At 30.6% G+C, this 14,794-nt stretch overlaps 1 protein-coding gene across 1 annotated transcript in view; it reads right to left on the reverse strand.

Moving 5' to 3' along the window:
* Window positions 1-251: 251 nt before the first annotated feature.
* Window positions 252-14,794, reverse strand: part of LOC129236928 (sex determination protein fruitless) — a 139,242-nt gene continuing 124,699 nt past the window's right edge. The window contains exon 8 of the mRNA XM_054871499.1: window positions 252-2,043. Coding sequence (XP_054727474.1) covers window positions 1,526-2,043 — 518 coding nt within the window. The 3' untranslated portion in view covers window positions 252-1,525. The remainder of the gene's footprint in view (window positions 2,044-14,794) is intronic.

Here is a 14,794-nt window from a genome sequence, read left to right on the forward strand (position 1 = left end):
GTATTATTTCATATTTTTCTTATTATTTTCATATATTCCAATATTTAATTATTAAATTTTTGCATTACAAATTAAGCAAACATATTGGAATTGTTGTAGATCTGAAATGGGTTCCTAGAAATTTTTTTTTTAATTTTAGCTTCAATGTAGACACATAATTTTTGTTTAAAAAAAAGGGAAATATTTACTTTGCACTAAAAATAAATCAAAATTCAACAATATTTTTTTATTTGCTAGTAAAATTTGTTAGGTTAGGTTTGTGAATTGTTTAGTTTCATGCTATTTCGCAGCTAAATCGGTTTAGCTTTAATTGGTATTCACCAGAGAATGGTTTAAAATATTAAAAAAAATTTTTAGTGGTGGACTCAATCAACAAATATTGTATTAGCACACCCATGCCTAAGTAGCATATTCAGAGAAATTCTTCGTGGATAAAAAAATATATAGTATATATTGACATTGAATTTTAAATTTCTTCTGCAAACATTACATATCTACATATTTATCCTTACAACTACAATACATGCCGACCTTAATATCAATTACGTCACCTTAAAAAAGGATAGTTTGCCATTTTAGGAAAAATATGCAAATACAAATTGTTTTTGCTCCTTTGTTTGCCTTCTTAATTGATATCATTTGTATATATGTTTTATATGTACATATAGATAATTTTAATAGGACCGCTTGGTATTGATTGATATTCGTTTAAAACAAGAGCATCGCTAATCTGTATTAATATGTGTAGCTATAAAATCTATTTAATAGTATTTTTAGTATTTTTACGTATGTATATCTAAGTATGTACATTTACATATATACTATATTAACAATTATGATAAGAGTAGTAGCAAACATAAATATATATGTAAGTAAATGTGTATATCCGTGTGTGAATGACAATTGATTTCGCTAGTACATACATACATACATATATTTATGTTTAGTTGGTTTTGTGTTTGGGTGGAAAAGTTAGCGGTTGCTTGCTTTCGGTGGTAGCTGCTGGTTGACTTGCTGCTGACTTTTACATTGGGCATTTTGCTGTTACTTTGTTGCTGCTTGTCTCTCAACATCTACATACATACATATGCATGTAACCGATCATGAGCAGCATCAGCATGCAGATCTCGCAGTAGGTATTTTCATCAACATTTTGCTTTCTGAGTGGGTCTGTATGTGCATTTTTACCGACTCAGTTTGTTCTTCTTCTTCTTTTTAATTTTTTTGGTGTTTGTATGTGTGCGTATATTTTTTACTGCCTCTTTTGCTAATTTTTGCCTTAATTATGTGCTCATTTTCATTTTCATTTGATTTGTTTTCTGTTTCAGTTAGTGTACCCCAGTTAAGCAGAATTGCAGAGTAGCATTTTTTTTTTAATTAAAAAATATATAATTTTTTTTTTTTTACTTTTTTTCACCAAATATCAATATTTTATTCACTCATTCATTGAGCTTTTTTTGTATAGCCCCCTCCAGTGTTGCAGTTCAGCCTCTGTTCGCGTCGCCGTCGCAGCAGCAGCCTCTGCTTACAAGGTTGGACTCAATTTGAGCAATCTTTCGGGATGTTTCACCCGTAGGTGTGAGCGCAATGTATCGATGCGACTGTATGTGGCCGGACAGTAGGGGCATAGTGAACGTTGGGCGGTGTGTGAATGAAAGTGATGCCATCGATTGGTAACCTCCTTGCCGCAGGAGCGACAACGCCACATTGTGCCCGGTTCGCGTGATTGTGTAAACATATTGTGATAGGACATTTGATGATGTGAATTGTGTACAATGGCGCTATTACCTCCTTGACCGTTACCTAGACCGCCTTGGTTCGCCGATTGATTGTATAGATGTGATGCTTGGCCGCCGTTAGTGTTGTGATTGCCACCGCCGCTGCCACCGCCCGCTCGTATATAGTCCAATGGATGATATTCGTTTTTTAGCGCTGCACTCAGATGCATGGTGAAAGCGTGCGGCGGTGGTGGTGGAGGCGGTGGTGAACAGGATGATGTGGTCGAAAGTGGTGTGCCGGATAGATGATGACGTCCCACTTGCCCTGTAACCAACGAAAAAGAACACACACCACGCCATGGAGGGCGATAATCAGCCCGAGAGAAACAAATAGAGAGTAAACAGAGAGAAAGATAGAGAAAAAAGAGTACATAGGTATTTGCATGATGTATGTATGTGTGTGTGTATGTTTGTTTGTATGTAACACGTATACTAGCATGTGTATATATTATAAATATATATTTGTAGGTAATTAAGTATTAAGGCAGAATAGAAGTGCTGTAGGGAATTGCTTGCTTAAAGAACTTTAACGCGTTTTATCGTACTTGCCGTATTTTATTTTCGTGTAATATTTTTCTTATATTAAATATTTGTATGTAATTGCACAACGAGCACAAGATACATATCAACAAAATTAAAGTATATACTTGTGTGTATGTATGCATACAGAGTGAAGTATGGATGTTTTATCAATTATTGCTCGTGTAAGCTTCAATAAAATTTAATTAAGAACAAAAGCCAAAAAGGCGCCTAACTTTATGTAACAATTTCCCTTTTCCACAAAGTGACAGTGGTCAAAGCTTAAAACATTTCAAATCAGCGATGGTATTTATGTGAGCAAGTGCGTATGAGTGTGAGTTAAATGCTTATAATAGTAAAGTATACGGAGTGGAAAATGTGCATAGGAAAATAAAATAAAAAAGATACAAATTTTAGAAGAAAGAAATTAAAGTTCATATAAAAACATATTTAGAGGTACATTAGAGCAGGTCGATTATCATATATGTTATTTAAATAAGTGTATTGGTTTTAAAACTTTTATCGAATTTTGGGTTTATGAAGTGGGAATTTAAATGTAAATGTCTATACGTTTAAGCAACATGTGGAACAGAAAAAAAATATTTTAATTTTATTTTTAATTACTCCACCCTTTTTATGCTCGACATGAATTTTTGAAAAATTTTTGCGTAAAACTTGTTGTGACAAGTGTTCATCTAGCGCTCAGGCAAACTTATGCTGTTCAGTGATGAGACCCATTTTTGGCTTCAGGGCTATGTCAAACAGCAAACTTTCTGTTTTTAGGCTGAAGAGCAACCGGAAGCCATTCAAGAAAAGCTATTACATCCATTGAAAACAACCGTTTGGTGCGGCCCATGGGATGGAGAAATCATCGGCCCATATTTCTTCAAAGATGAGGCTGACGTTAATGTAACAGTGAATGGTAAACGCTATCGCACCATGATAAACGACTTTTTGATGCTGGAAATTGAAGCTCGTGATCTCCACAACATTTGGTTCCAACAAGACGGCACTAATTGCGATACAGCCCGTGAAACACTGGTTCTACTACGTCGTTGCTTCGGTGGGCAATTTATGTCTCGTCTCGGACCACTGGATTGTCCGCTAAAATCGTGTGATATCACACCTTTCGACTTTTATTTGTGAGGGTATGTAATGTGTAAATGCTTAGTGGATAAACCAGCTTCGATTCAGGCATTGAAAGCCAACATTACTAACGTTGTTCACGAGAAACCAACCGAAGTCCTCCAGCGAGTCATTCAAAATTGGTGTTTAGGGATGGCCAAATTACGGCACAGCTGTGGCCAACATTTGAAAAGGATTATCTTTAAAAAATAAATGTTATGAATGGTTCTACACAATAATAATGAAGATTGCCCAATTAATTTGTATTTTCGTTGTTGTATTCCAATTTAAAATCTGATACCCCTAAATTGATCAATGATAATGAAATGTTCCTAAGTACTCAGTAAATACAATTGGTACGAAAAATAGTGAATAGAACTTCAAAGTATTTTGCGAAAGTAAAAATCAATTGTGTTCTTTCAGGTTATAGTTAAAATTAACATCCAAGCACTTTGACCTTGAAGGTCTATCGAATTATTTTTTATAGAAATCATAAATAAAATTCAGGTCACCTTTTTTTGGCAACCTTGCTGAAGGTATAGTGTCTATTATAGCTACATTAAATGTATGCGTCTTTTATTTTTTACTCCCTATATATTCTAAATTTTTTAAAGATATTAGCGCCTTGCTCCAAGGCTGGTTTAGAAATACTATTTTCTGAAAGTTACTAACATATAAATAGTACTTGTTGTAGTTAATTGCAATTTTTTACCTGAACGTAATATTTTTATTCAACAACAACCGATCCGCCCTAATGTACATAAGCAAATATGTGTGTAATTGCACTTGTGCAGCATATTATTGTTGATTATAGATAAAAACTTTAGGCGTATATTCTAACTTTTGGAAAGAAGTGAAAGAAAGAAAAGTTTTTAATACAAATAATTTATTTTTGATTCCGAAAAAAAGCGTGTATGCAACAACAAGAAAGTGGCATATAATGTAGAATGTATGTATGTATGTACGAGTATATGCAAACAAATACGAATGATAGAAATGCGAAATGCAAAATTTACTGCTACAAAGTAAAAAGAAAAAAAACAAATTTTCAAGAAAAATTCAAAAAGAATATTGCAGAGTGTGGAAGAATAATTAGGAAAAATAATGCATAAGCGAATTGATAAAACTAAGAATGCTGAAAAACTAAGAATGTGAGAAAAAATATAATATTCAATGTGCCTAAGTTGGGCCTGAAGAGCGCTTAAAAAATACTTAAACTCACTTTAAACGCGTTTTTTTATTTTTTACGTGCTGTTTTTGGATTTTGAATAAGGTTTTTGTAGAAAATAAGATTTATGAAATTAAAAAATTTTACAATTTTTCAAATTTAAAATTATTTAAAAAATGTTTTATTTTTTAAACAGGCGATGAACTCAGGGGAAAAATACTTAAATTTATTTTAAACGCGATTTTTTTTTAATTTCTTTCTAATGGAAAGAGTTTTCGTAGAAAATAAGATTTATAGAATTTTTTACATTTAAAACCTGTACAATTTTTTACCTCGGCTGAAGGCCTCGTAGCACGTGCTGCGTTTTGATATTTATGTAATAAAATAGTTTTGTTATATAAATTTAATAAAATAAAATAAGAAAATAAAATTTTTTACCTCACAAGTTTTTACGTTTTTTATTTAATACTTTTAAAATTTTGAAACCTTTAAGCCATTTTTTTTTACTTAATTTACATTTTTCGGGAAAAAATACTTAAATTCACGTGATTTTTTATTTTTTACGTCCTTTTTACGAATAAATAAGGTTTCTGTAAAAAATAGGATTTATAAAATTTAAAACTTTTGAAATTTAAAATTAATTAAAAAATTAATTGATGAATTATTTTCATGCAATGAAAGTTCTTCTTCTCATTTAAGCTATCTCAAATTTATTTTATTTTTTTTATTTTTAAACTAAGCTGTTTTATTTTTTATGTTATAAAATTTGATTTACTTATCTAAAAAATGCTAAGCATTACTTTCGATTTTGCAACCTGAAGATGATGGCAAATTGAATATGAAATATCGAAAAACTGTATAAAACGAAATTCTAATAGTTTTTGCTCAACCTGACCATATTTTTTAGTTTTCATTTTTTTTATTTATTATTAATTATTTTTGTTTCGAATCCCTTCGAGGAAAAGCGTTTGGAAAATGCCGCCATTGCTTATCATACTCGCACTTCCGTTTATGGTAGCCACCCTCTTTCAGCTTTTTCTCTTTTTCACGTAATACCTTATTGTGTAATTGAAAGTAGCTAAATATAAAAATATTAGAAATAAATCACAGTTTAGCAACTTCATACTTTCGAAGTCGAGAATTCAAAAGAATTTATAAATAAATATACAACCCATTGGAATTGGATTGAATCCTTGTCTGGCTAGGGAGGGCGAATTTATGGTTCTAGACATACTAAACTCGTTTATTGTCCCACCAAATATAGACGACAATGATAAGAGCGCGTCGAAAGATTATTTGGAAAATGCTGACGAGTGCTGCTCGAAATCAAAAGCATCTTACGCGATTTCGACGTTGCGCTATGGAGGAAGAGATGCTGCTACCCGCAAGCGGTTTTGTCATAAGAAGGTCACGTGGTAGTCACCTAGTAAAAAGTACAGGGTGACCAGTGTTTAAGATATCCATTAGGACATATTTCTAAATTGCAGCTCTAGGAAGCCATAGGACCAAATCTCCTTTGAATTTGTTACACCACAAAAGATGTTTTTTGTTTCAAGCGCAGCGCAATCCAATTGACATCAGCGCATGTCATGCGTAGACAATTTTTTTGAATTCGCTTAAGGTGCTTAGGCGTGGAGTTATAGGGTGAATGAAATTGGAGAGCTGTTGATTTGTTGATTTTGATAATTAATTGCTGCAAATAGGGTGGCATCTCAATTTTCCATTTGTATAGCAAAGAACCGTTATAAATCAAGTGAAAGAATAAATAAACAATAAATAGTAATTTTTAACAGTAAAAAATATAGATTTAATTGTCGTTCTAAAGCGTGAACTAATATTATTTGCAGTCTACGCAATTCTACCGTTTTCACATTCGGTGGTAGCGGAACAGTCTGTATTAAGTAAAGCATAAATTGTGTAAAAAATGATTGAATTACATATATAAAAAGAAAAAAATATTTTCGAACCTTAATAAATATTATATAAAAATTATGGGAAAATTAAAAAAAAAACTGTTTAAAAATTATTTATAAAAATGGTTATATATAGCATAACATATAAGAAGTAGATGACTTAATAAATAGCAAAATCTTTAATGTTTCTGTATATAAATTCAGTGATATTGAAGAAGTTATTTATTTATAATAAACAGGGAATTGAGCCGATGGTTTTGAAAATTCGCTGACTGACGATGGCACAAAACACAAAAAAATGAATATACATTTTTAGTACCTCTTTTTTTTGTAAAGGAATATTTATATAAGTACATACTTTTGTTTCCCTAATAATGTTGCAGTTATTTTTGTTGGGTTCGAAATGCAGAGTTTGGAAGCACAATTCATGGACGCCATTTTTAGCTTGCTAACATCAAAAAGCAAGTGCAAAACGGCGGTTGACACACAACTACTAACACTAAAGTATGGTAATATATAATATTTGGTGTTTTTTTTTTTTGTTTTTTTTTGATAATTGTATTTGGAACCTGCCTAATGAGTGTTGAAGAAAGAAAAATGTTTTGCTTAGATTTGACGAAAAATTTTCGATTTTATTCATAACTATCCCACAGTTTCATCTTTTGTGCACTTTTAAATTATTTGCAGTTGCTACAGAATTTTTTTTATCCCCTTTTTTATTATTTTTGTTTTTCGTTTTAGTTTATTTTTTGTTGCGCTTAGAAATTTGCGCGCTAGATTGTTGAAAAAATGCAGCTAGAAATATGATTGTGAATTAGAAAAAAAAGATAGCGTTATTTTCCTTAAATCTGAAAAGATATATCAAATAATAAGCCACTTTATATAACTTAGTAAATTATTTTATTTGAAATCTTTCAATTTTTTTCACTCATATTTTTTTTTTTTACTTTATTATCATTATTTTTTTATGTTATTATTTAACTTTATATTTTACTAACTCCATTCGCACATCAAACAAAGATCTTGTTATGTTCTTTTTGTTGTAAAATATTTTTAATGTAAAAAATTGGGTAACAAATGCTTACGTTTTTTATAAATTTCATGTTTTTGTTTTTTGTATTTATTTTGTTTCAACAGCTAACAGCTAAATTGCATTAAAATTTAATTAATTTTATATAAATAAATTTCTTAAAATTATTTTTTACTTATACATTTAAAGTCTATGTTAGAAAAGTTAAAGTCGTAATTAGTATAAAAAAGGCGAAATTCTTATTAAAATATAATAGAAAAAATGTACGTTTCCTTTGCTTTTTTTGGCTTAAACCCGCTGATTTCGTGAATATAATTGAATAAAAAAATTTGTTTGCTTGTTTGTAGAGTGAACAATGTGAGTGTAAGAAATGCTAAATTACAATTTTTTTCACAAAAGTTTTTTTTTTCTCACAAAAAAGCAATAAAGCGCCTTCTTGTGATTAAACGTTTTTTTGCTAATTTTAAGTTAGTATTTGCTATTGTTTTTGTTTTTTAAATCATTAATACATTCATTTCCTTTAACTATCTTTTATGGTCTTGCAAATTTTATGTTGTTTAAAAGCTTGATTTGCACTATAAAAAAATATTGCAATAAATAAAAAATGCAGTACTGTTATTTGCACCAAAAATTTTACAACTGAGTTAAGAAATATTTTTTCCTTACATTTCGTACAAAATTTAATAGTTGCCGACTAAATACAATTCAATTTTCCTGTTAACTAAAGATAAACTCTTATATTCAGTAAAAAAAAAAATTATTTTTCTATTATAATTATTTACCTACATACATGATTGCAACAAAAATAAGTATTACAAATTAAAAAAAAAAAAACAACAAAAAACAATAATACGCACTAAACGTTAAACAGAAAATACATACATACATAATTAGTTCGCCGGCTTAGTTTAGCTAATTAATATATTTTTATAAAATTTAACCTTTTCACTTAACATTTATAGTTAATAATTATTTCTAATTAATTCTAATTAAACAAGAACATATTTCTATAGATTTATTAAAAAAAAACGCATTTAAATGTATAAACTAGCGGTTATTGCACATACGGTTCGTTCTCTTTCAAGCAGTAGTTTGCCGTTATTTTCCAAGCAATTTTTATTTGTATACTCTTTACTCTTGCAGTATTTCAACTTATGTGTTGCACACACATATACACAAAATTAATTGCAATTCTCTCTTTATTAATAACTACATTAACAATTGCCTTTAAGTTAATAAATTGAAAGTTAAAAATAATAAAAATTCTTTAATCTCGCTGTGACTTTTGCTTAAGTCTTTAATTAACTGTACTTATAACAGCTAACAGCTAACATTCGCTATAATTTTTTTTTGGATTTAGCACCACAAAACCTAGTTATAAGTTTCTATGTATGTATGTATGTATGCATGTACGTAATATAATTCTCTCCTACTCCACGAAATGCGCACCCTATTTTTGCTTGCGCTCATCACCAGCAATCGTCAATGTAAAATTTTTTCTACCTTTATTTGTTCATATCCATAGCTATCACATTATTTAATGATAACTATTTAATAACTACTTTACTTAGTTACCATAAGTAATGCCCTCTGCCTTGCTCAACGAAGTTGAATGCCTCAATTGCTGTTATATTTATTATATATGTAAAAGTGTATGTATTTGTTTATAAAGTTTATGTGATTCTGAACCATAAAATCGAATTGAAAATATGCGTTAAAAATATTGTGAAGATTTTGCTTGATTTGGCACTGAGCTTGTGAATGGTATAAATTGTGGGTATGAAAATTAAGTTCAGTAAAATATAAAAATTTGGACAGTAAAAAGGTCTCGCGTGCAAAATGTGGTGTATACATATGTATGTAGTTATGAGAGGGTTTATACAGAGCTTTACATATCCATATATGTAGGTAAGAAATGTTTCTTAAATTTGCCACCCACTGATCTTCGCCGTGTTCTTAAGCAGCACATCTTTGCTCTCTGCTATTCGAAATTGCGGGAAATGTTGTTCCGTTGGATGAGTGCTTAGCCTTTAAGCCTTTTAAGCGGAATCAACTAACGCGAGGCACGAAAAAGTACATATTCACATCTAAATATATGTATATATATTATAATTGGCGCTTACACCCTTCATTTGGTGTTTGGTCGAGAGGTTTTGTGTGGCAGTCACGCACCAATTCATACGACTACAGCGGCCGCCTCATATTTACACCTGCTATATTTTTTCATATTTAGAATATGAGAGTTTGGTTAAAAAGAGATTGATTGTATTTCGATGAATATCGATCCGAAAGTTCGCACTTAAGAGAGACTTCACAGTGAGCTACTGAAAAGTAGTAATAAGGAATTGATTTTTATTGAAGAGCGCTGATTGCGGTGCATCGATTTCGTTTTCCGGGCTAATATAGCAGATTCTTACAAGTATAAAGAAATGGTTAACTGTGGTCAATATCTTTAGAAAATGGTGGAGCAACATCTATGACATTGTATGGCGGATTATAGTTAGAAATATAAGATAAAAAAGAAATATTTCTCTCTAAGTAAGCCATGAAATGTAGCCCCTTATACAACGGAGAATATGCGAATGATTTCGCGTACTTCAGAAGAGAAAGATTGATAGTGAGGCTGCTAAAATTTTATTATGGCGTATCTCCACACGAAATCAGTTATTACCGATCAGCTGTCATTTGAGTCATATCAGAACAAATTTTATTTCATATGCATATAGTTTATAAGCATTTGTGAGTTGGCGTCAGCCAAATATGTTTGTTGAGGCTGACGAAGAAAATCAAATAAGGCAAAACTAAAATTTGGAACAATCAATTAACGGGCGAGCATATTGGAGGTACTTTTTCCAATACGTTTTTTTTTGAGAGATCACGCGTAACTACTGTGAAACTAAATACATACTTTTTTCTAGTAATCATTTGACATTCCATCATGGAAAGACTTACGCCTCAACAACGTTTACAAATTTTACAATTGCATTACGAAAATCGACACTCTCTGAAAAGTGTTCAAGGGCCATTTTTGGCTTAAAGGCTACGTCAATAGCAGCAAAATTGCCGTATTTGGGCTGAAGAGTAACCCGAAGCCATTCAAGAACAGCCGTTACATCCATTGAAAAAAACAAAACTGTTTGATGCGGCCTATGGGCAGGGGACATCAGCGCCCCATATTTCTTCAAAGACGGTTCATGGGCGGGTAATACTTTCCACCATATTTTTTAGTCTGATATTTTGGTCTTCATTGGCAATATACTGACTAATATACATAAATGTCAAGATATACATTTTTCCGCGTTTAGAAGTGGAGTTAAGCGGCAAGACCCGAAGTGTTTGTAATCAAAGGCAAAAAACAGTAAGCAGAGTTTAATAAGATACAGGATGCGATGTGAGTTGTTGGCTGAGTGTAGTTTAAATTTTTGTTGGAAAATGGACGAATATAGAGTGACACATGAGTAAAGTAGGATTTCTAGCAAAGCACAACAGTACTTACGATACACAAAGTTTTCTTATGAATAACAGTGGCGGACTCTGTTAACTTCTTGGAGGAGAGTAACTTAAATTTTTGTTGCAAAATGGACGAATATAGAGTGACACATGAGTAAAGTAGGATTTCTAGCAAAGTACAACAGTACTTACTATAAACAAAGTTTTGTTATGAATAACAGTAGTGGACTCTGCTAAGTATATTTTGAAACAAATATACATACAATGCAGGTGTATATACATACATATATATATACACATGCATATATATATATATAATATAACACATATGTAACATAATATATATTTAAGAACATACATATGCACGTATTTAAACACTAGTTTTGTATGTCTTTAAAAAAGTCAATTCAGTATACCATAAGTGATGTGTGTTCTTGCATTGCATTGCCGCCGCATTTATGGCTATGTGGTGTATAGTATGTGTGCGTGTATATATGTAGGTGTGTTTGTGTTAATAAAGATATTTTGTACATTGGTTTTAGTAAAAAAAAAAAAATATTTTTATATAAATATTAGCATAATCTAGTAATTATTTTGTGGTATTATTTTCACTTAAAAACTTCATTTAAAAATCTTAACAATTTATTTAAAAATAAAAAATTAATTTAATCTAAATACTAATCATTTACATATTTCTAATTATTTTGTGTTGTTGCTCATGTTTCATGTTTTGTGTATTCATTCATTAAAACCTAAACAAATAAGTTTAAAAGACTTTGGGCTAAATATTTGTATGTTAAATTAAAATTAATATATTATTATTTAGTAGTTGGCAGTAAGTTCAGTATGAAAAGTCAATATTTCATAAATAATAGCTATGTTTAGCTCACGCTAAGAGTGGACTCAGCACGCTTGGGTTAACTGAAGCTTTGCAAATTAAACATTAGTGTGTCGAGTGCTGAGCGCTGGATCAGGGATTTGAAGACTTCAGAAAAGGTTGTAGTATCCAGTGTTAGTAGGGGAATTCATGTAGTAAAAAATAAATAACTGTTAGTTCAATGAAAGGGTGGTGATACCAAATAAAATTAGCGAGTACTTGCTATGCACTTTCCTATTTCAAACACGTTTCTAATAAAATTTAGCAAAAGTGATACCTCGACATTGGCGCTTTGACTCCTAACGTTCAGTGAATATCCTCATTAAAAAAAAAAGAAAAAAATGATGTAAAGTTATAAATTAACATTGAGCGCTGTTACTTTCCAATGTCGTTTCAAAAAAAAAGAAGACATTTTTTTATTTGAGTTTAAACTGTGAACACAAGTGTAGTATTAGAGTTTTCAAACGGCATTGCGAGAAAATAATCTATAATAATTGCAATTAATCAGCAAACGGCAGAAATGCTTAAATATCTGCAAAGCTAAGCTAATATAGATTCTAAAAAAAAATACATACATATGTACATATGTTTGCATAATTAATTGGTAAAACTGCTATTGCCTGCTTACATATCATACATACATATGCCTATATGCTATAAATAAATTCTTAATATATGTACATAGCTAATAAAAAAGTAAAAAATAAAATAAAACAATAAGTAAAAATAATAATAAACTTATATTCTGCTAGTATAACAGTTAAAATGTAAAAAAAATCTCAACTGATCAGCCTGTTGATGCTGCGCGACCGCTTACATTGCACGTTAGTTTCTATATGTAAATGTTTCTCTTTCTTTTGCTTCTTTGCTTTGCTTAAATTTTTATATAAATACAATAGTTATTTTTCACTTTTTAAGTTAAAGTTCCTTCCTAATATTGATGACAATTTGAAAATATTTCTTGTTTTAATTTTTTTTTTATTGTTTTTTTGTATTACTTAGGACGATTAGTGGACACAGTAGATTTGATTTGCTTGTTTGTATATGTGTTTGCTTCATTTGTAAACATTCAGATAAAATGCATTGACGTTTTGTAGTGGTTCATATACATATATATGTATATATATTTAATACTTTTTTTTACAAATTTGTTTTTCAATATTTTTTAAAACAATTCTCTCTTCGGCGCAGCTTTATCTATGGTTTGAAGTAGTGGTGTGTAGTAACACCCGTTCAATTGTGTTTTCCATTCATTTATGTATGTATAAATTCTATTTAAATATTTTGCTATAAATTCCTATTTTTCTCAAACGCGTGTACGAGTATTTACACCAATAAAGAGTTGAAATGCAAAGTTTTTGGTTAGTAGCGTGTGTGTATGTGTTCGCTGTAGGGATGTGAATAATAGAAAATGCATGCGTGGTACTGTGGCTTTTAAACTGCAGTTTACGTCGGCCGCTCACGAGTAGGAGTACCGCAATTTGTATGAGAGTGGTGCTGCGAGTATTGCAATTTGTGTGAGTGAGATTTGCTATGGTGCCATTGCCTAATGCAAGCAATGAAAAATTTCAAATAAATTCAAGATTTTGAGTGCAGAACGGTTGCTTATTTTTATAAAGAAAAACCTAAAAAAATCTATGCATATCCCCTTCGGTAAAAAATACACTGTCCAATATTCCATTAAAACCAAAATAAAACTTAAAATATTACTATGCGGCTCAATAAAAGTCCAGCTTCTCATATCAGTTGTGGCGTACATTTTCATGTTAACCTACAAATGGAGGTCTTACAATTCTATACCACCTCTGTTCGCCAAAATATTTTACTGAGCAGTTGTTTTATGCAGTCGGCGGTTTGCAATTAATAAATTGATAAAAAAAGGAAATACTAAATGTTCTATATCCATTTTGAAAATAAATAATAATATAATAGGAATATCCATCTAAGCGTCTAAATTTAGGAAACGCGGAAATTTAAACATTTACAAGTTTTTTTAGGGTAGGTTAGATTGAACCGGTTGTCCTGTGGACCCACTCAGGCTCATAGCCCATTGTGATGCCGCGTGGGGAGCTTGTCCCAATATCTAGTTTATTTACTGTTATATGAATGCATCTGAAGAAATTTTTCTGCACTTCCTTCAGACATGGTTGCTTTCTGCCTTCGCTTAAGTTAACGCACTGAAGTGGTCGCTTAGACTTACGCAATTTTTATAGACCATTGCTCATGAAAATTTTATTCTCATTTATCCCACAAATTTTGACAGCTTTTTTCCGCCGTTTTTAAGGCCTTTAAGCGCTTAGTTGAATAACCCAACTATGTTTTATGTGAAATAACAAAATCAAGTGACAAACAAAATTCTTCACAAATGATTAGAAACCCATTACTTTTTATTTAAAAAATGCCACTCTGTGACTAACATATACGGTAAAATTTCACATTAAAAAAAAGAAGTATTCCTCAAAAATTTTTTTTTTGTGTGGACTCTACCTTGCTTATTTTCTATTAATCGCGGAATACGAGACTTTAATGCCGCTCACGAATGCAAAAGGTTACTCGTATTATGTAAGCTTTTTCATGACGAAAAACAAAACCCACACAATTGACCATGAACTTCATTGCTCTTCACCAATTTGAAATTTCATATTTGAAATATCCGTTGGACTGACAATATAGCAAATACATCTACATATGTATGTAAGCCCTTTCATCTAAGGCGATCGCTATAAAAATATTAATAAAATGGGTACCACAAACAAGTTTTGCTTTTCATAATTTGTAGCCTTCGTAAAATCGTATTGATAATTAAAAAAAAAATATTTTTGGAATTTTATTTAATTTTGCATTTAAATTGGTTTCTATAATTAAAAAAAATATTTTTTAAATTTTATTTAATTTTAGTTAAACCCTTTAATAAAATAAAACGTAATGGAGTTT

The sequence above is a fragment of the Anastrepha obliqua genome, chromosome 1 (assembly GCF_027943255.1).
Source record: "Anastrepha obliqua isolate idAnaObli1 chromosome 1, idAnaObli1_1.0, whole genome shotgun sequence".
Classification (NCBI taxonomy): Eukaryota; Metazoa; Arthropoda; class Insecta; order Diptera; family Tephritidae; genus Anastrepha; species Anastrepha obliqua.